The 21,076-nt window shown below is 25.3% G+C and overlaps 5 protein-coding genes across 5 annotated transcripts; 1 reads left to right on the top strand and 4 right to left on the bottom strand.

Moving 5' to 3' along the window:
* T551_02773 (uncharacterized protein) lies at positions 1–3,219 on the bottom strand (the record flags this gene model as incomplete). Its single annotated transcript, XM_018375036.1, has 1 exon — positions 1–3,219. One exon carries the CDS (start codon positions 3,217–3,219, stop codon positions 1–3), a length of 3,219 nt encoding a protein of 1,072 aa, XP_018228916.1.
* A 4,191-nt stretch (positions 3,220–7,410) lies between these two features.
* On the bottom strand, positions 7,411–8,782 carry T551_02772 (uncharacterized protein; the record flags this gene model as incomplete). Its single annotated transcript, XM_018375035.1, has 2 exons — positions 7,411–8,663; positions 8,713–8,782. The coding sequence occupies 2 exons, from the start codon at positions 8,780–8,782 to the stop codon at positions 7,411–7,413; spliced, it is 1,323 nt and encodes a 440-aa protein (XP_018228915.1).
* Positions 8,783–9,376: 594 nt separating this feature from the next.
* Positions 9,377–12,134, top strand: T551_02771 (uncharacterized protein; the record flags this gene model as incomplete). Its single annotated transcript, XM_018375034.1, has 7 exons — positions 9,377–9,433; positions 9,486–9,694; positions 9,747–10,231; positions 10,278–10,681; positions 10,723–11,139; positions 11,182–11,586; positions 11,634–12,134. The coding sequence occupies 7 exons, from the start codon at positions 9,377–9,379 to the stop codon at positions 12,132–12,134; spliced, it is 2,478 nt and encodes an 825-aa protein (XP_018228914.1).
* A 314-nt stretch (positions 12,135–12,448) lies between these two features.
* On the bottom strand, positions 12,449–13,926 carry T551_02770 (uncharacterized protein; the record flags this gene model as incomplete). Its single annotated transcript, XM_018375033.1, has 4 exons — positions 12,449–12,973; positions 13,019–13,612; positions 13,657–13,831; positions 13,892–13,926. The coding sequence occupies 4 exons, from the start codon at positions 13,924–13,926 to the stop codon at positions 12,449–12,451; spliced, it is 1,329 nt and encodes a 442-aa protein (XP_018228913.1).
* A 296-nt stretch (positions 13,927–14,222) lies between these two features.
* On the bottom strand, positions 14,223–20,445 carry T551_02769 (uncharacterized protein; the record flags this gene model as incomplete). Its single annotated transcript, XM_018375032.1, has 14 exons — positions 14,223–15,362; positions 15,413–15,499; positions 15,542–16,049; positions 16,095–16,264; positions 16,311–16,441; positions 16,484–16,541; positions 16,583–16,780; positions 16,825–17,183; positions 17,226–17,548; positions 17,589–18,972; positions 19,015–19,608; positions 19,654–19,771; positions 19,814–20,030; positions 20,075–20,445. The coding sequence occupies 14 exons, from the start codon at positions 20,443–20,445 to the stop codon at positions 14,223–14,225; spliced, it is 5,658 nt and encodes a 1,885-aa protein (XP_018228912.1).
* Between the last annotated feature and the right edge of the window lie 631 nt (positions 20,446–21,076).

Here is a 21,076-nt window from a genome sequence, read left to right as displayed (position 1 = left end):
CTAGATCATAGTTGAAATAATAATTGTTAATAGTATTCTCTTTATAATGTTCCATCCATCTATTCTTAACCCTTCACTTGGTTTTAGATTTTCTAGTTCATTTTGAGTCATTGTTATATATTCTGTTAAGTTACATAGTTTTGTAGACATTACTGTTGATGTTACTGTTGATATCTGTGTAGATATATTTGTATGTATTGATGTCTGAGTAGATGTACTTGTGTGTGTTGATGTATGTGTAATTTGTATATTTGTCGTAAAAATGGATGTACATACTTTTTTTTTTGTGAAGGTTTTCTCTTTTATTTTTGTACTTTTAGTTTCTTCTATGATTATCATCGTTTTTGTAGTTGTTGTTTTTTCCGTGATCGTTATGTTCTGTGTAATTGTTTTTGTTACTTGTGGAGTGATCTCCAATAATTCTAGTCCTGTACATATACTCCTCATTTTTTTACAAAGTAGTTCATAATCACATTCTTTTTTAAATTTACAATCTTCTGATAAATGATTACAGATTTCTTTTAAATCTAAATATATGTCAAACATATGTGCTACTAAATCAAATGCTATTCCTTCTTTTTTTGCGACCTGCGCTTTTATATCTTCTCTTTTTATTAGTTTAAATCTTATTGTACTTGTCCTTTTATTCGGTCTTTCAATCAGTGGTTTGGATATATTGGATATAATATTATTTCGTAGTGTATTATTTGTTTTCTCATGTGTTGACAATATAACTTTAGCCTCTTCCATTGCTTTTTTTGCTTCTTTTTTAATATTCTCAAATTCTCTTTGTTTTTCTTCAAGATTTTTATAAACTTTCATGGTTTCATTTGATAATTTTGGGCATTGCTCTTTTATTCGATTAACTAGTTTCGAACAAAGAACTTTTCTATATTCTTCATGATTATTGGTACTATTTTTGCATGGATTGACAGTTACAATGCTGTTCATGTTTTCTTTTTTTGAACAATATTCGTTAAGCATTGTTACACAACTCTCGCTTGAAGACAAGCTACCTTCGAATTCATAGATTAATGCATCTTCCATGTCTCTTCTTTGAAAGAATAGTTTACACTTGTTTTTTAATTGTGTACAAAGCCCTTGATTTTTTTCTGTTTTTTCCAAAAGCTCATTGCAATTCGGTGATAACTGTTCGCAATAACCCCCCCAAAGCATACAGAGTTCTTCATTGTCTTGAGTTATTGTATTTAGTATATTCAGAGTTTCTATATTATTTTTTAGTGCAGTACAATGTTTTATCACTTCTAGACGCATTAAATCACATGATTCTTCTTGTTTAATACATGAATAGTTAAATGGATTTTCTCCTTTTTTAAATAATTTATTACATTCTTTTTTTAAAATTTTCCTACACTGAGTTATACTTGAAAAAGAATCTTCTTTTTTTTTTAGCAAATAATTTTTTAATTGTATTGAGTTGTTCCTAAAAATACAATGTCTTTTTAATGTAGAGCATGGTTTATGTATTAATTCTGAATCACTTTCTAGTTCTTTACACAACTTTTGAAGTTCAGAACACTCCTGATTTGTTGGCGCATCTCTTTTTCTGCCTAAAATTTGGAACAAGTTTGCTTCTTTTGCCTGTATATCCTCCCAGAGTGTTAAACATGTATACATTGATTCAAGACATAGAAAAAAAAATACATCATTTTTATTTTTAAGTGTCTTACATTCTTCCATTAGTTTTATTTGGCATTTCTTAAAGTTAGTATAATCGTCTAAGCTATGAAGCATTCCGCGAAGTCTTTTTTGTAGTATTTTATTCGTTTTTATAATGCGTCCTTTTCGGTAGCATGCAATTTTTACATTTCTACAAGTTAGATTTAAATTTTCTACACATTGTGTTTCTAAATAGAAACATTCTGATAAAAGATGTGTACATTCTTTTCTTGTAAGTAACTTTGGCAAACGTGTCCAAGAGAAAAATTTAGATGATTTGGAAGTTTCAGTACTGGAAAGATCCTTATTATAGAGCTCTTTTTTTAAATCATTGCACTTTTCTGATAATTGACTTATTTTTTCACAACTTTTTTTTTTATCATTTTTACAGAGACTTTCCATATCACTTCGTAGGTTTTCTAAAAAGTTGCATTTTTCTTTTAATTCATTTTCGCATATTTCGTCTTCATCATAGTCATCTGGGTCTAATTTTGAGCTCCTAATTAACAATGGAAGCATATAAAGTGGCATTTTCTTTTCAGGCTTTCCTGTATAAATTTCTTCAAATTCTGCGCTTTTATAAAGTTCATCTAGACCTATTTCTTCTCCTAATGTAACTTGAGGTTCTATGGGACTAAAAGAACGAACGAAAGGCAAATATGTAATTCCTTTACTTTCGCATTTTTTTATAAGTTCTTCGCAATTATGCACATTTAAGTTTTCACAGTTTGGTTCATAGAAGTAACATTCCTTAAACAATGAATGACATTTTTCATTATTGAGATTCTTATTTGCAATTTCGATTTTTTTTTCAAGATCCTCACAGTTCTTTTTGGCTGTTTTTACGAGATCTTGACATATTTCTTTTTGATTAAGACATATTTCCACTAACTCATCTCTTTCTTTAGATAATTTTATACAAGTCATTTCAATCTTCTGTTCACATGTATTAGTATTTTTGAGATTTCCCCTAAGTCCTCTAAAAAGGATTTTTTTTGCTAAATTTTTCAGTTTCTTTTCATAACAGTTAATGATTAGTGTACTACATATAATACTAACTAAATCTGGATATGTTCCTTCTAAAAGCATACAATCTATTTGATATTTTGTACATTCATCATCTGTTAGTGACTTATTATTTTTTTGTATTTCTTTTAATTCTTTATTAATATCTTTATTTAGTTGAAGAGATAATCTTCCAATATATCTTCTTAGTTTATTACATCTTTCATCTTGGTCACTACTGCTGCAAATTTTTTTTATTTTTGGATCTACATTATTTAAACCTAGGTTTATTCTTTTTGTAAATTCACAATAGGTTTTTAATCTGCTTTTGCACTGTGATGCATTTTTAGAATGTAATCTTAAAATAAAAGAAAGAATACGGTCTTCTTCAGTTTCTTCTTCTGTTCTCTGTATATCTACTTCTCTTTTAATTAATTGGTTTATTATTGGTGTTAAATTTAAGCTATTTTGAGTTTTTTTTAAAACTTTTTGACAATCAATATATTTGTTTCCTTCATTGCATATATCGGTCATTATAGGATCTAAGTTATTTAAATTGTCGTATGTATGAAACAATTCTTGGCACAATGCAAATAATTGGCATTTATTATGAATATTACTTTTTATGAGTATTGAATAAAATTCAGTGCCACTATAATGTAAATTTCGTCATCTTTTTATATTCAATGCTACATAAGGGTTTTTATACCTTATTTTTTGTAATAAGTTCAAATTTTTATTAATAATTTCTAAAAAATAAAATTCAAAAATATTAGAAAAAAAGAAAAAATTACCTTGAATATTGATGCTTCTAGAAAATGCATGTGTTATATAAAGGACAAAGAATACAAAAGTTTTCATAAATTGAATGAAAATGAAAAAATTACTATTATTAAAAGATAAAATGGATTTTTTGACATAAAAAATATACGCGCGTTGCGGTTTTTAAAAAAATAAACGATAGATAAATAAATTTTGTTTAATATTATTATCTATCTTTTTATTCTTAATAAATTTGCTACTTTTTTTAATAAATCAGTATGAGTTTTTGTACAAAATAAGCCTTTTGAAAAAAGATCTTGATTATAAATTGTATAATTCTATTTAATAATATATTTTGTAATTTATATATTCTATATATATTTATGTTTATTTATTATTAACAATTTTGTTTTTTAGGTATTTCTACATTATATTTTTCAATTCAGAGATATGCTGTGTATATACAAATATATAATTTAAACTTTAGATTATCATAGGATATTAATATATTTGATATGTATCATACCTCGCGTTTTTATTGATCTTATAAAGAAATTGTAAATAATGTGTCTTTATTTATTTCTTATAGTTGATTTTGTGTATAAATTTGATTATTAGTCTGAATATATTTATTTTGTTAATTTTGTGGAGTATAAAATATTAGTTTTTTTTTACAATGAGATATGGTTAATCCTATTCCATTCATTTTAAATAGTTAAATAAGATTTTTTTGTATTTTTTGTTGAAATTTAATATTTTAAAGTATTTTTTTTTTAGAAAAAAAATATTGTCGAGTATATTTAATTTTTTTGCAATTTTTGTATTTTTGTATTTGTTTTAAGTTATATTTTTGTAATTTTTTCATAATTATAATTTTTTTGAATGTATTTATTTATCCTTTATTTTTTTATTTCAATTTTATATGTTTTAATGTTACATTTTAATTTTTTATAAACCCTTTTTTATAAACCCTAATTCTTTGAGATTTAAAAACAAAATGTCTTTTATAGATACTAAAGATATTCATGTCTTGTTAGATTTTATTGTGGATTGTAATATGTTTTTTTGAGTTTCCTTTTATTTTATAGAATATATATAAGATATATAAGATATATATAATATATAATAAGATTTTTTTACATTTTTAGATGTTTTTTTAATTTTTTTATTATATTTTCTAGATTTTTTTAAATTTTGATACGTTTTCTATGTTTTTTCGAAAGTTTTACTAATTTTTTTATCATTATTAGCTTTTTTTTGAGCAATTATATATATTCTTGTTTTATAAGATTATTATAACATAATAATTTGTTTAAAATTTTAAAATTTTTATTTACTTAGGGCTAAGATTTATTTTTTCTTGTCTTATTTATTTTTTTATTTTATTTACATATTTACTGATGTTAAATGTTAATATTACTATTGATATTACTGTTTATTGGTTATTATTCTATTCAGATAAAAGTTCATGAAATATTTCTATTATTTTATTATGTATGGTTGCTATTAATATCATTATTACGTATATAGTTTGCAAACTTGTTTATTTTAACAATAACAATCATAATCGTTCATATGAATAATTTTGTAATTATTAACGTTAAAGCAGTAGAAAATGATATAATTGTTTATTTTATTTCTTTTTTGTTGTTAATTATAATTATATTTTTATTATTTTAGAAATATGTATTTTTTATCTTTTAAAATTGTTTTTTTAATTTATACTTTAGTTTGTTTACTATTTTGACTTTTTTTTTTAGATCTGAATAAATTTAGAGTAAATTTACATGATATACTGGCAAAAGAAAGTAGAATTTTCTTGATGCTATTTCATTAATATTTTTAAAGATATTAATAATTTTTAAAATTTTTATGTTAGTTTTGAGTGTTCTTTGCTAATTTTCTAATTTACATTTTTATTTAACAAATGTATAAAATAAATTGTTCATTATATGTTTTTCAATTTTTTGTATTTACTAACGATTTTTAATATTTTTTAGCTTTGTTTAATAATATCATATTGCAAAATAAAATAATTTATAGTAATTGATTTACCAATGTGTTAGGTTTTTAATGTAATATATTTTTAAATTCTTAATTATTTCCTTAGGATTTTTTAGAATTTTTTTATTTAAATTAGTCCAATAAAAGATATATTGCTTTTATCTTTTGCTTTTTTATAGTTTAAGTGTTAATGTTTATAGTTGTTCTTTTTAATTAGTGTTATTTTTGATGAAATCTTAAAAACCAATATTTTTTTAGTTAAACGTCTAAATCAATACATGTTTTTGTTCTTCTATTATTTATTATGTTAATATTTTATAAATTTTTTAAAATTTTTGGTTTCTAAAATATTTATGTTTTTTACTAAGTACAGCATTTCAAACCATTAAAAACTAGATTAGAAATATCATGAATTCCTTATACTAGTATTTTAGTTGCATTTTTTAGTAATAATTTTTTAATCAGGAAATTATTTATTATATTTGAAAAGTTTTTTTAAATTGATTTTTTGGAAAATTTTAATTATTTTATTCAGTTAAGAGATAATCCCCAGAACATACATGATTTTTTTAAGATTTCTTTTAAATTTTTTGACTTAAAATTATAACCTAATATATAAGAGTAATTTTTTTAAATAATAAAAGAATTTTGTTGATAATATTTTTGAGTAAACTGTTGAATTCTATTTTAGAAAAGATATACTTAAGGTAATTAATTTATTTTTGTCTTTGCTTAGTCCTGAGAAAATTACTTGTGGTTTAAATTTGTATTTATTTTGATTTTTTAGAATTTCTTAGGTGCTTTAGAATTTTTTCATTTTAAATTTTTTCATAACATTTATTTATCAAAATAATTCATTTTTTTAAAAACATGCTGGATATACTTGAAAAACATATCTAGCTTTTGTATATTTATTACTTGTTAGAAATAATTCCATTATTATTCCTTCTAAAGTTATTTAGAAATCAATCTAAAGTTTATTTTTATGAATTTTGATTATTGATTTTGCAAATTTTATTTTCAGGTATTATTTTTTTATATTTAAGTTATAGATCTATTATTAGAGCTTGATTAATAATATTTTTAAAGTATTTTTTTATATTTTTTATAAGCAAAAATTTTAGTTTATGATTGTTTTCATTTTTTAATTAATTTTATAGTCGATGATAGATTTTGGATAATTTTTTCATTTAATTTAATATAAAAAAAGTAAAAAATATTAGTGATATGCTTTTTAAATCATGTTCATATTTTATATATTACACCTAGAAGGATTGAATGTATTTTTCTTGATTATCTAGTATTTTTTTAAATATAAAAGATATTAGAAAATTTAAATATTTAGTAAAAGTTAAATTCATGTATTTTTTATTTTATTGTAATAATCCATAAAAGGTTTGAGAATATAGAAAAGGGAGTTGTTTTTGTATAAATATATTTCGATAATTAATTTCTAGATTAAAAAATTATATTGAAAATTTTTGATTTTATATTGCTTTTTATGGAAATTTATAAAAATGATATAGCTATTGACTTTCTTTAAAATTATAATTATTATAAAAGTATGTTTTATTTTTTTAAAAAAAAATTATATAAAAAAGAATTTTAAAAAAAAAGAAAAAATATTTTGTAATAATTTAACTTTAAAAGACGTTGTCGACAGTTTTGAGAAATAATTAAACGAACACATTCTTTTTTTATATTTAATTATTATTATATTTCTAGTAGAAAATAGAAATGATAAAAAAATTATTTTAGAACAGCTTATTACTAAATTGGGCAGTCTGGAAATTATAATTCATTAATATACTATATCGCTAATACAACTTAATAACTGCCTGAATTCATCATTTTTGACTATTTTTACAAATTATATTTTACAAATGATAATTATCTTTACAAGTACCAGTATTAAAAACTATTGCAGCAAAATGTAAACAAATAAATGCTCTTTATATCTTAAACAATTATCCAAACCCCTGTTGTTACCCCTATAATTAGACAAAATATTCCTACTTTTTGAAAGGCTTCTTTTTTGATGCTATCACCTTTATTGTTTATTTGATCTTTGTTAGTCTCCCCAGGCTTTTCTGATACTGTTACAGTTGTTGTAAGTGTCTCTCCAAATCTGTTTGTCATTGTTATTGTTTTTGTAATCGTACATTCTTCATCTTCAGTCGGCTCTGCAAGAGTTGGTTCTTCTGTTGGTTCTGGTTCCTCTACTGGTTCCTGTTCTTCTGAAGACGTTTCTGTTTCTGACTCATCCGAAGATGTTTCTGTAGGTTCAAGATCATCATCTTCTGAAGATGTTTCTACAGGTTCTAAATCACCATCTTCTGATGTTTTTGTAGGCTCTGGATCATGATCTTCTGAAGATGCTTCCGTCGGGCACGCTTCTGATCCAGTAGATAGTGCAGGACAAGTAGTTGGTTTTGTTGCACAAGTTTTGTATTTAGTTTTTTTTGAACAACATTTTTTTGTTGTGAATATTACAGATGTATGAGTATAATATACTGTTTCTGTCACGTATACTGTTTCATCAACAATTTGCGTGTGAGTATTAACAAAACCCGTATCTTCATGAACTTTAGAGTCGTTTTCCAGTTTTTTGCATTGAGTCTTGATTTTAGCGCACGATTTTTTTAGGCTCTCCCCACATGCTTTTTCTAAATATTTGCAGTTACCAACATGATAAGTGCAAACCTCTTTTGTAACAGAAAGAGCGTTATTTTGTTCTTCTTTAATCTTTTGACAGTATTCATCCATTTTTTTCACTAAATATAGACATGTCAGTGTTACATTGGCACATCTTTTTGTTATAAAGTCACTAGATACAGCTCCTGTGGCAGAATAATTATTGATAGTAGGGCAGATGTTCGTTAATACAGTCACACACAATTGATGAGTAAGAGGTCTTTGTAAGAAATTTGCTAGAAGTAATAAGAAATATACATCTTCTGTTGATACTGCCTCTTTTTGGGCAACTCCATCTTTTGCGGGTGCGGATCGAGGTGCTAGTTTCTCAATAGTTTCACTTTCTGGGTTTTGTTTGGTCTGAAATGTAACTTGAAAGTCTCTTATTAATTCAAATAAATTATCATCCTGAGTTAGTGAATACAATGATTGTTTAAGAGAGATATATGAGTAGGTATCATCATCATCAATGTATTTTTTGTTGTCCAAAATAGAGTTTAAATTTTCATATGTAAATTCTAAAAATGTAAAAAAAAAAAAAAAAAAACAAAAACAAAAAATAAATACCAGAAACACCTATATCTCTTAAAAGGGCGTGTACTATTCCAATAAAAAATATAAACACGGAGATTTTCATTAATAAAAGTGAGGGGACAAGCCCGTGAATTTTTAAGTTTGTTAATTTTTGTAGGAAAAAAAACTTACGAAAAATCGTAGTACTAGATAATATTAAAAAATATAGAACAAATAATAAATAAATAAATGTGGATGTTAATTTTGTTTTTATTTTTTATTTAAATAATTTCTAATATATTTCTATTTTCATAAGATTTAGTTTGGCTTTTCCAAAATGAGCATTTTTAAAGTAACTTAAATTTTTAAATATTTATATAACTAATATTGTTTTGTATTGTATATTATTCTTTAGTTGTTTTGATAACTATATTTATACTTGTTTTTTTACTAATAGTTTTTTAATTTTTAAACCTAGACAATTAAAGGAGGTTGAGAAATGAATTGGGTTATATAAACCCTAACCCTAACATATAATTGTTTATTTGATCTTTTAAAGACTTCAATCTTTATTTTATATACTTTATTAAGATTTTACTTTTTATTTTAGTATACCTTAGAAAGGTTTAGATTTCTTACTGTTAGCGTTAATATTAGCCAATCAAAGTTAAAATTGAATTATTCAAAATAACATAAATTATTTAAAATATAAGCAGAAATGACAGAACAGGAAGATTATTCATCTCTATCTCTTTTAGAACGAGCAGTACATAAAGTATTTCATGATTTTCTAAAATTGTTGGTTTTATTAATAATGAGAAAAACAGACATGGAAGGTTCGACTTGGAGCTTATGAAGAAATGTCAAAACTTTTTTCAGCTTCTATGTCAGATCAAGATCCTCTTTTTCGTTCATTTTTACTTGATGTTGGTTTATGGAAAAAAATTTCTACTGATTCCAATGTATTTGCTCAAGAAGCAGGTATTAATGCCTTAAAAGATTTTCTTGAATTTTGTGGAAAAGAAGCTTGTATAAGGTATATTTCTTTTTTTATTGAATCTTGTTCTTAATTATTTGTATATTTTTAGGACAAGAAGTACTGTTATACCATGTATCGTTGAAAAATGCCTAACTAGTACACGCGTTGTAACAAAACAAAGATCTATAGATGTTCTTCTTTTATATGTAGAACTTGATTCTCCTGATCCTGTTTTAGATGATTTACTCCCTAGTCTTAGTGCTAAATTTCCGAAATTAGTGGCTGCGACTGTGAATATTATAAAAGAAATATATCGTTTATTTGGTGCTAAAACTGTCAATCCGAAGCCTGTTCTTAAAATTTTGCCTAAACTTTTCGCTCATAGTGATAATAGTGTCCGAAAAGAAGCTATCGAACTTGCAGTCGTTTTATATTCATGGCTTGGTGATATAATTAAATCTAGCCTGTTTACTGAACTTAAACCTGTTCAAGTTAAAGAACTTGAGTCTTTTTTTGAAGGAGTAGAAGTTGGGAAAGTTTCTCAAGAAAGGTATCTTAGAAGTCAACAAGCTTTATTAGAAGATTCTTCTGAAGGTTAATTATTTTTATGTTTTTATTTATTTTATTAATATTGTTATAGTATTTCCAAATAATGAAGTCAAGAGTAGTGATTTTTTTGATTCCATAGAGCCTGTTAGTATTTTGAATAAAATACCAAAAGATTTCAGTGATCAACTTATGTCTACAAAATGGAAAGATAGAAAAGATGCATTAGATGTTCTTTACTCTGTGTGTAAAGTTTCTAGAATACTAGAAGATGATTATAATGATATTATTCGCTTATTGGCTAAAAGCATAAAAGATGTGAATATATCTGTTACAATTGTTGCTAGTAATTGTGTCGAAGCTTTTGCACGAGGGTTAAGAAAAGGTTTTGCTAAATATAAATCAATTGTACTTGTTCCGATTATGGAGAAGCTTAAAGAAAGGAAAGCTGCAGTTATAGAAGCATTATCAAATGCAATGGATGCAATTTTTGATTCTGTTAGTTTTTTTGTTAAATTTAACTTTATTAATGAATGTAGACGTCATTGAGTGATGTTTTTGATGATATTTTAGAGTTTTTAAAACATAAAAATCCTCAAATAAGATCAGAAATTCTTCTTTTTCTTGTTCGTTGCTTAAAATCTACGTGTATTTATCCAAAAACTTCAGAAATTAAATCAATAGTTGAGTTATGCAAAATATTACTGATTGATACTTTTGAACCTGTGCGAAATTCTAGTGCAGAAGTTATGGGGACATTAATGAAAATTGTTGGAGAGCATCAAATGAGTTCTATTTTAAATGATATTGATGAGTTACGTAAAGCTAAAATTAAAGAATATTTTGAATTGGCGGACGTTAAATTAAAATATGAAAATTCTAAACATTCTTTCTATAGCGATCTTAAGTTGAATAAATCTAATGTTTCTACAAAATTGGTTTCTAAAACTGTATCTGTAAGTCATTATTTTGTTTTCTTGTGTTTTTAATATGTTTAGTCTAATGAAACTAAGAAAATCTTAATTAAACCTTTATCTTCTAAACGGAATGATTTACAAACTTCAAAATCATTTTCTTCAAGATATTGTTCTTCTGTTAATGCAAATCGTTTAGGAACTAGACCTGATTCAAAATTGTCGTCATTTGGGTCTCTATCTTCAAAAAATACAACTAATAATATTATTAATGATAATTCATTAAAAGTATTTAAAAGTGTAAATTCTCCATCACAAACTCCTATTAAGTTAGTAGGGAAAACTACTGATTCTAGTAATTTTTCTATTCTAGATAGACAAGAATTAGAAGAATTAAGAAGAGAGAAATCAAAGCTTGATGAAAGGTTGCAAAAGGAAATATTTGAAAAGAAAACTCTTTTAGATGAAATAAATTCTCTTCAATTGAAGGTTAGAGGTGTTTGATCTCTGAATATATTTTTATTAATTTGTTTTAGAATGCTCAGTTAACTGATGATCATACAAGAGATGTTTTACAAATAAAAGCAAAAGAAATACAACTTGTTAGAGCAAGGAATGAAATAGATATGATGAAATCACAATTGTTATTATTGCGTAAGGAATTGGATCAAAGTCGTTTGAATATTTCTAATAGGTCGATTAATTTGCAAAACTTTACGTTAAATGACGATAAAAATGAGAATCATTCTTCAAATATAGATGATTTAAGTAATAACGATTCTCTAAAACAGAATGATCAACAAACAGATGTTTCGACTACTAATTCCTGCTCTTATATTGAAAAAGAGAATAGTCATTTGAAATTTTCTGCTCTTAGTAAATATAGTAATGGTTTTTCTTCGTCAGGTTCTTTTGGGTATTCTAATGCATTTTTTGATAAAAGTGATAGTATTTCATGTTGGGATACTGCAGCTGACTTAACTGCTCGTTTAAAAGAAAGAATAGAACAAATGAAGCGGGCCGATATGCGACATTAAGTTGATAATATAATGTGGCATTGTTATAATATATTAGACTGTATATGTTTTAATTCTTATCTTTTACAGTATAGTTGATATTGATATTATAGTTAAAACATAATATTGTTTTAGGTTGTATAATATATGTTTATGAAATAAAGTATATTATTGTATATGCAGCTTTAGAGGTATTTTATTCATTGATTTTTTTGTAAGAATTCATTCAAATATGAACATTTTTATTTTGAAAATAATGTTAAATATATTTAATTGTGAATATATTAGTAAAATAAAGAAATTATTAAAACTTTAATTTTATATGAATTCTGGTATTATGGCATCCATATTCGTATTACTAAGTCGACACCTCCGCTGGCTATTGCAATTTTTTTAGAATTGGATGATTTGTTAGAAACTTTATTTGATTTATTCGTAGTAGAATATTTCAGAAGATTAGGTGTGCAGCGCAAACAACTTATAAAATGAGAGTGTGCTTCCTTTATTATTCGAGTACATTTGCCACTTTGACTTAGGTCCCAGCATCGTATAGTTTTATCATCAGATGCACTTATTAAGTATCTACCAGATGGATGGAATACAAGTGCTCTGAGCCAATTATCATGACCTGATAAGGTTTTAATCATTTGCCCGGTCTGACATCCCCAAAGCTTTATTGTTTTATCTCGGGACCCTGTTGCTATATAACCTGTAGAATTTTTTGAAAGATGAATACCTGAGAGTTCTGTAAGAAATTTAAATGCTGAGTTAGGAGCAAAAATTGCACATTCTATAACATGTTCATGCCCTTGAAATTCTAACTTACATTCACCATCATAAACATCAAATATTTTTGCTATCTAATAATAAATGTTAGGGAAAATAATGCTTATAATTATATTTACTCGGTCATTTCCTGCTGAAAGTAGCAATTTTCCATCATCAGATGGACAAATTGTTCTTATCCAATCAATATGAGCACTAGAAATAGTTTTTGTACAAAATCCTGTTGATATTTCCCAAATTTTTATATTTCTATCTCTTGAAACACTAACAATTCGGTCACCACTAGGTGGAAGAAATTTTACAGAAGATATAGAATGATCATGGCCATAAAAAGTTTTTATGTTTTTATAGTCATTTTCAGAGTCCCATAGTTTTATTGTTAAATCAGATGAACAAGACACAAGATAATTTGAATCAGAAAATGCATTAAAATCAATATCAAGAACTGCTTTTGTATGCCCTTTTAAAGTCCGCTCGAAATCCCCTGTTTCCCAGTCCCAGATTTTTATTGTGGAATCTTCTGCTGCACTAGCAAGAATAGTAAAAACTGGATGAAAGGCAACAGATGTTATTGATTGTCTATGACCTGTTAAAGTATGTCTTGCTGGAGCGCGTGGGATCCAGTATGATATGTCTTCAGAATAATTTTTATCAGATGGTATAGTAGATAGTTCCGTTTGTGCTGTGTGCAGTTGTGTTTCTAAGTCCATAATCTAAAATAAATTAAAAATTATATTTAAAAAAAAAACATTCATACTTTTTTTTGCAATCTAATTACACTTGACCATTTTTTTTCTAAAAGTTTATCATATTTATGCTCATTTTCCTCATTAATATCAATATTAATTCCTTTATTAGATAATTCAGATTTAAAAGTCAAAAATGTTTTAGGAAATTCTGATTTTGAAAAATAAGATAAAAGAGCTTTGTAACTGCCAACTATTGTAAGATTTCAATGTATTTATAAAAGTCATAAGGATAAAAAGTCTTACAGTTCTTCTCGTTGTCGATCGCTTAAATGTGACATTTTTAATATTGATATTAATTCAAATATTTTTTATAATAGAATTGTTTCGAATGTATTATAACAGTAAAATTAATAAATAATTTATGGAATATTTTTGGTTTCTGATTTATTAAAAATTATGGATTAACGTGAAATTTATAAAATCCGATGTTGATTTTTTAAATATTAAATTATGGAAAAATGTATAGTTAAATGAATATAGTTAATACATATGGTAAAGAATATTATAAGATATTTTTGTCTGTTTTTAAGTAATAGTCTGTAGATAAAAAAATTTAAGTAATTGTAAATTAAAATTAGGTAAAATAATTATGTGAAGAAAGTTCTGATAAATCATCAAGTTCGTCTTTTGTAAATGTTTTTTGATCCATATCCCATGTATCTGAATGTGTTTTTTTAAAGTCTGCTACAAATTTTCTTACAGTGCTTCCAATTGGATGAGGATCTAATCCTATTCTTGCTAAACGGGAAACAACAGGAGGAATCCATGGTTCTGGAGTATCATATGGAAAAGCCATTACAAGAGCTGAAAGACCCAGTACGGCTGCGTGACGAGATATAACAGTTAATGTTGCGCAATTTTTTTGCAAAGGATTATCTGTTAAAAGATCTGAAAATTGTTTTAAAAGCTGTGATATATCAGTTTTACTAGTATTTCTTGCGCACTGTATCATTCCTGTAAGAGTTGAAGCAGCACTTAGTCTAACTTCAATTTGGGGATCCTGTAAAAGTAGTTTGATTTCTTTTAGAAGTTTTTTATGGCAATTTTGGTGAAGAGTAAATAAATTTCTGAAAAAAAATGATTGTAGAAGTGGAAATACATTAAGTTTATGGTGCCAATTTTCCGATGATGTCATAATTTTAATAATCGAGTTGGTCATAGGGCGTAACAAGTATGATGGGAAACAAATGTTTCCTATTTGTTGTAAAACTTGATGTACTGATGATAATAATTCTGGATCCTCTTTGACATCTAGCATAAATATGATTTCTGGCAGTATGGTTTTCGGAATGTGTGGTACAATAAGAGCATGTTCTGGACTATTTAAAGAATATTTGAGCCAGGAAAGTATTGTTTTGCAACCAGAGATATATGAAAGTGAATCTGATTTAAGTATATATTTTGATTTCCAGCTTTTTAGTTGAGAAAATATTTTTTTCACAATATCTTTAAGATGGTTTGATGATATATAAGGAATCGTTAGGTAAGAATTTCGATTTTGATATTGATATTCTATAAAAGATTCTACATTACAGAAAGATTCGTGGTATTCAAAACTTGCAATGATACTTAAAGTTTTTGCTATTTCGTTTCTTACACTGTTAAATGGATGATCAAGGTGATATAAGAGATTTTCTATAATTGGATTTGTAAATTGAAAGTGCCATCCACAATGTTTAATGGCTTTTCTTAAAAGCGCTATTTTTGCACTTTCCTTTAATATATTAGAAAAATTAATATAAATTAAAAGTTATGCATTTTTACTTTAAATGCTAAGCTTGATTTTTTATCCAAGCGAAATGATATAAGCATTTTAAAAAAAGACCAAGATCTTCGAGGATCTTTTTCAGACTATTTTATTTTAGATATCAAAATAAAATTTAAGAAACATACGAAACAAAATTTAACAAAATTCAACCAAAAATTTAATGTTTCTGGTGTTATATTTTCAAAATTTTTCTTAACTATAGGTAATATCCATTCCCAGGTTTGATTGCAATATTCTACAGATTCATACTTTAAAGATGCAACTAAGCCAGATAAAATTTCGGAGCCTGCTCGTATTTTGTATTTATCGTTTTCTGGAATACATAATTGTTCAATTTTTTGTTTTAGATTGTTTAGTGTTATATAACAAGGTATATTTTTTATCATCTGAAATAAAAATTTTATAAAAACAGCTATAATGATTCTAAATTTTGGAAAATTTTGACGAGATTCTTGTTTTAAATGATTAAAAAAAACTTCAAACCATGCTTCAGAAAAAAGATGATTTATGCTATCAAAAGTTTTCTCAGTAAAAGGGTCTGGTTGCAGTAATTGTAATTCTTTTCTAATAACATATACAGGATATTTTTTTGGCCATATTAACCATCCATATTGAAGTGAATCAATAAAATAGCTATAATGAGAAATCAATTTTTTATAATTTTAAATATATGCTTACTCTTCTACAGGATTGGAAAAATTAAAAAGAAATTCTTTAGTATAAACTTCAACATTTTGTTCATTAAGATTTACGTAATGAAATATTTTAGTTGGTATTTGCATTTCTTCTAGCAAAATAGCTTTTAAATTTCCATTGGTAAGACCGTGCTGCCAAAGAATTGATAGAAACTAACAAAGTATTAGGTTGATACTAATAATTGTTGATTTAATATACAGATGTTAAAGATGCTATATAAAGAGACCTAAGTAATGGATGATCGTTAATGGATTCTTGAATAACTGATGAAACCAATATACTGTCAGGAGGATTTTCTACATTTACTAAAATCCCAATTAATCCAGTTCCTGTTTATATTAGTAATATGAGTGATAGAATAAACAACTAACCAATCATAGCAGATGTTCGCCAGTGAGTATTTTTTATTATGTTAATTAATTCATGACGCTAATTAGCATTAATTTTATTCCTTTGTTTAAAAGAATTACCAAATTTTTAATTTCATTATATATATATATATGTTTTTTATCTACATCCTTAGATAAAGCTATAATTTCCGTATTTATATTATCTGTAGGTTTTATTAAGTTAAGAAATTTCTTTTCATATAATATAACTCTTGAGTGTAATTTAAAAGTAACAATAAAGTCTATATATGCCTTATCGAATATTTTTTTAAGTGAAAACTATATATATAAGTTTTTTTTAAAAAAATGCTAGAGAAAATTACTCTATCGAATTTTGTTAAATGAATTAAACCATAAATAAATCTAGGTATAAAATCCCAATTATTAATAACAATATGTTTTAGATGTTTTAATGTACATAAAGAGTAAGTTGCTCCTTTTAAAATTTCGATATCTGATGATAACATAGCATTTAATAAAGGAAGAATAATGATGTTTTGGGAATTAGTTATAACTTTTGCTGCAATATTTAGTGCGTTTTGTGCATGTTGTCGAATTTCTGAATAGAAACTTAAACAGGAACTAACAAGATCTTTAAGTAATATAGTATCTAAGGATGTCATGTTCCTATGTTTTGCATTAAATTTTATCCTAGTTACATGATAAATTTCTGCTCTTTTTACTAAACAATGAGACATTATTTATATAAAATAGGAATATTCACTTAGCAATGCTCGGGGGTATTTTTTTCGAAGACCGTTGATCTTATATGGTTGTATATCATCTGTATATGAACGAATTAGACTATCTAGTAGATCTGTAGTTTGACAATATAAAACATCTAAAAGCCAAGTTTTTAACGTTGAAATTAAAGACTTAAAACACTGAATATCATCATTGTGATAATTTGTTAAAAAAATATGTATATTATGCAAAGTATTTCCTATTTTTTTTTTTATTTGTAAGATTTGAATATACCTTAGATCGTTTTTTTTGTTTTCAAAAAAATAACCAGATGGATATCTATATTTAATTTTATAATTTTCGCTAAAGAGTTTAGTTATATTTTAAAAATTAGAGAATATACTTGTTTTCTGAAGCTTCATTTTCTATTTTGCTATTGGAGTCAAAAAGAGATGCTATTCCTAAAAGAGCTCTTTTCAAGTAAGATAAATATTTCACAACACTATCTGACCACTCTTTTCCTGTCTTAAATGTTGATTTATTGTATGTTTTCACTAAATATGATAAGCTTTCTAAAATCTTATTACACTGATGAGTAAATAGGTCTACAGAAAAAGTTATTTCTTCTTCTGAAGGAACATGCCATTGTATGTTAAGATTTTTTGAATTGGTTTTGATAGCCCAGTTATCTGGTTGGATATTTTCGTAATCTTCTGTATTAAATTCAAACATTTGCCTATTTATTGGATATATTGTAGTAAAATTTGATAATATTAGTGAAAAAAAAATACCAACATGTGTAATTATATTCCCCCGAGATTTTTCAACTAAAATATCGAGTATTTCTGTTAAGTCTTCTTTATATTGGATTAAAATCTCCCCTGAGCCATTAATAGATGTCGAGAGTATTTGTAAATTCCATAATAATGTTTTATCTCTAGGATGAACATCAATACTTGCGTTTCTAGTTGAACCCGCGCCATTATTTTTTATTTCAAAAAGTATGTTTGCTTTAAGAATAGGAAACAGTTTTTGAAAGAATAATTTAGGATTTCTTAATGCGCAAGAATTGCAAAGAAAACTTACAGCGTGTATTGATTGATAAATCACATTATTCGAAACAAAGTTAATGATTTTTTCTAGTGCTAACTTAAAAAAATCATCTGATAATGATGCAAAAAAATATGTTAATGTTGAAGGCAATATTTCGATGACATTATTTTCAATTGATTTGGTTTTCAAAGAAGCTTCATCTGAAAAATTCTCAAATAATATAAATAAACGGTCTAAAAATGCTAAGATGAATTCTCGAAAAAATGCTGTTGATGATTTAGCAACTATATTGTTATTAATGTATGTATTTATTTCATAATCATTGTTATTGCAATTTTCTAAAAGATAATCATCATCATTAATCATATTATCGAATTTGTTTAATTCATTTTCGATCCAGTTTAGAGCAATCTTGCCATTCTCGTCTCCTGCTAAATCATGGAAAGGCACGTTTTGGGCAACTCTTGAAATAAATATTAGACTATGTATTGTTTTGTCCAAGTCATTTGCATCAATTCCAGGTAAAACTAAACTAAGAAGGTTTGTTAAGTAATTTCTAAATACACTTGTGCTAGAAATAATAGGTGCAAGAACACACAGGCTTCGAAGAGATGAAATTGTACGATGTGTTTCAACAAGACCTGTTAAAGAAGGATATATTCGTCTTAAAATGCCAGGAAGAATTAGTGAAGGTTCTAAATAGGCTAATTTTTGCAGAGTCATTTGCGATTGCTCTTTATAAGAGTTAAATTAGAAAACAAAAATAGATAAATTACCCATTACTTCTGAATTTCGACTATAAATAGTCATAAATGTTACTTTTCTCAGTGCTAAAACAAATTCTTTTCGAATTTGTAGATTTAATTTTTTTTCTTGTAAAATTTCAAGTTCTTTATTACTTTCTTTATTCCATCTACCCACAAAATAATTAGAAAGATTATATAAAAATTTTGCAAGATTTATGCTCCATGGTCCATGATTTAATGGATGAAAATATGTTTCTATGCTTTGTAGGAGGATTTTAAGGCGTAAAAGCACTTTAGTCCTTTTTTTTCTAGTAATACATAATGGCGAAATAGAATATATAATTAGTTTTGCTGCTTCTTTGGTAAAACTTTTTTGTTGTAAGATAGATACAATTCCTAATTGTGAATCGAAATTATTTGGTACAAGACTTTTTATATTTCCTACAGGAATATCAAATAGTCGAAGAATAGTAGTGAAAATATGTGATAATTGATTATTTGTAAAAAGACAGGCCGAACGTGTTGATGCTGGAAGACTTTCTTTTGCAAGTCTTCCTAAAAGATCAAGGAATATAAAATCATAATAGTTTGAATTTGAAACAAGTAACCATAAATGGAAAATTGCTTTAGTTACAATTAATAAATATTAAAAAAAAATAGAATAATTACAAGGAAGCCAATATTCTGGGTCTAATTTAGGATCATTTTTTAAAGGAGGATGACAAGGTAAGAAAAGATTAAGCATCCCTGCAACAATGAATGCATCGGAAATAATAGATGTGTTAAACTTTCATTATAAGTTAATAAATATCTTAAAAAATAGACTTACTAGGGGCAAAAGTTCATTGAATATGTTTGGTATTTCCTCAGAAGGAAAATACAGGCGAGCATTTTTAATAATAGGAATGATGCTTATATTATCAAGACTTAATCCAGGTCTAGCTTTGATAGAGGTTTCGTCATTTGGAAACATTATTCTTTTAAGAACTAAAAACGCTGGTCTCCAATCAAGAGATATATCATGAATAGAAAGGTAGTAATGTCGTCTAGAATATATGTAAATTGAAAACAGAATATAATAAAGATGTACTTAGTTAGAGATAAAAAGAGTGATTCAAATTTTTTTTGGGGGCCTGGTGCAATCCCCTGAGTAGTGCAAAGTTCGTAATAGACGTTAACAAGTTTTGTTCGAATTTGGGAAGGTAAGTCAAATTTTAAATTAAGCCAGTTACTGAGTTCTTTTGAAAATATGCTTGCTTTGAAAAAATCATTGGCTGCTAAGCTGATATAAATATTTTTAATGATTTCATTAAGATTTTCTAGTTGCTTTTCTTCACTTTGCACTTTATAAGGTAATAATTCTTGGTATAAAAATGTTCGTTTATGATTATTTTTTGATTCTAATATTGGATTATTATTATTTGAAGAATTTGATTCAGTTAACTCGGAACATTTATACATATTTCAAACTAATTATTAGATATAATTGATAATAATTGTCTATTTATAGACAATTATTTAATTTTTTTTTAATGCTTTGTATTAGTTTTTATTAGTTTTGAAAATTCTACCGTTTTGAACTTTATATATGTTTGCATGTGAATATAAGATTAGATTTTTTAATATAGTTTAAATTTTAATCTTTATTAATGATGTAAGGTTTTGAAGAATTTTTTAAAGATTTTTAGAATTCGATTTATGTAATTTACTTTATAAGGAAAGTTCTTAAATGACTATCTTGAAATTCATAAAGAAGCTGTTTTAATTGTATTTTTATTTTCATGATTTTGATATTTATCATAATATATTACTATTGTTATTTTGAAAAAAATATAATTCATGTTTTGTTATAAATAAAATTGAATATTCTTGATTTTCTGTTGACTAAAAAAACTCTTTAAAATAATTGAGATATGTTAATTTTTAAGGATATTTTTAATATATAATATGATTAATGATTTTAAATATAAACTTCTAATTTTGATTTTTTATACATGAAATTAAATAAGTATTTTTAAAAATAAAAAAAAAGAAGTTTTATGTTTATTCTTAAATTCTGAAATCGCATTCACCTAAAATTTATCGTTTTTAG

This window comes from Pneumocystis jirovecii, assembly GCF_001477535.1.
Source record: "Pneumocystis jirovecii RU7 chromosome Unknown supercont1.12, whole genome shotgun sequence".
NCBI lineage: Eukaryota > Fungi > Ascomycota > Pneumocystomycetes > Pneumocystales > Pneumocystaceae > Pneumocystis > Pneumocystis jirovecii.
The sequence above is the reverse complement of the archived record's forward strand: the minus strand, read 5'-3'. Positions and strand labels throughout refer to the sequence as shown.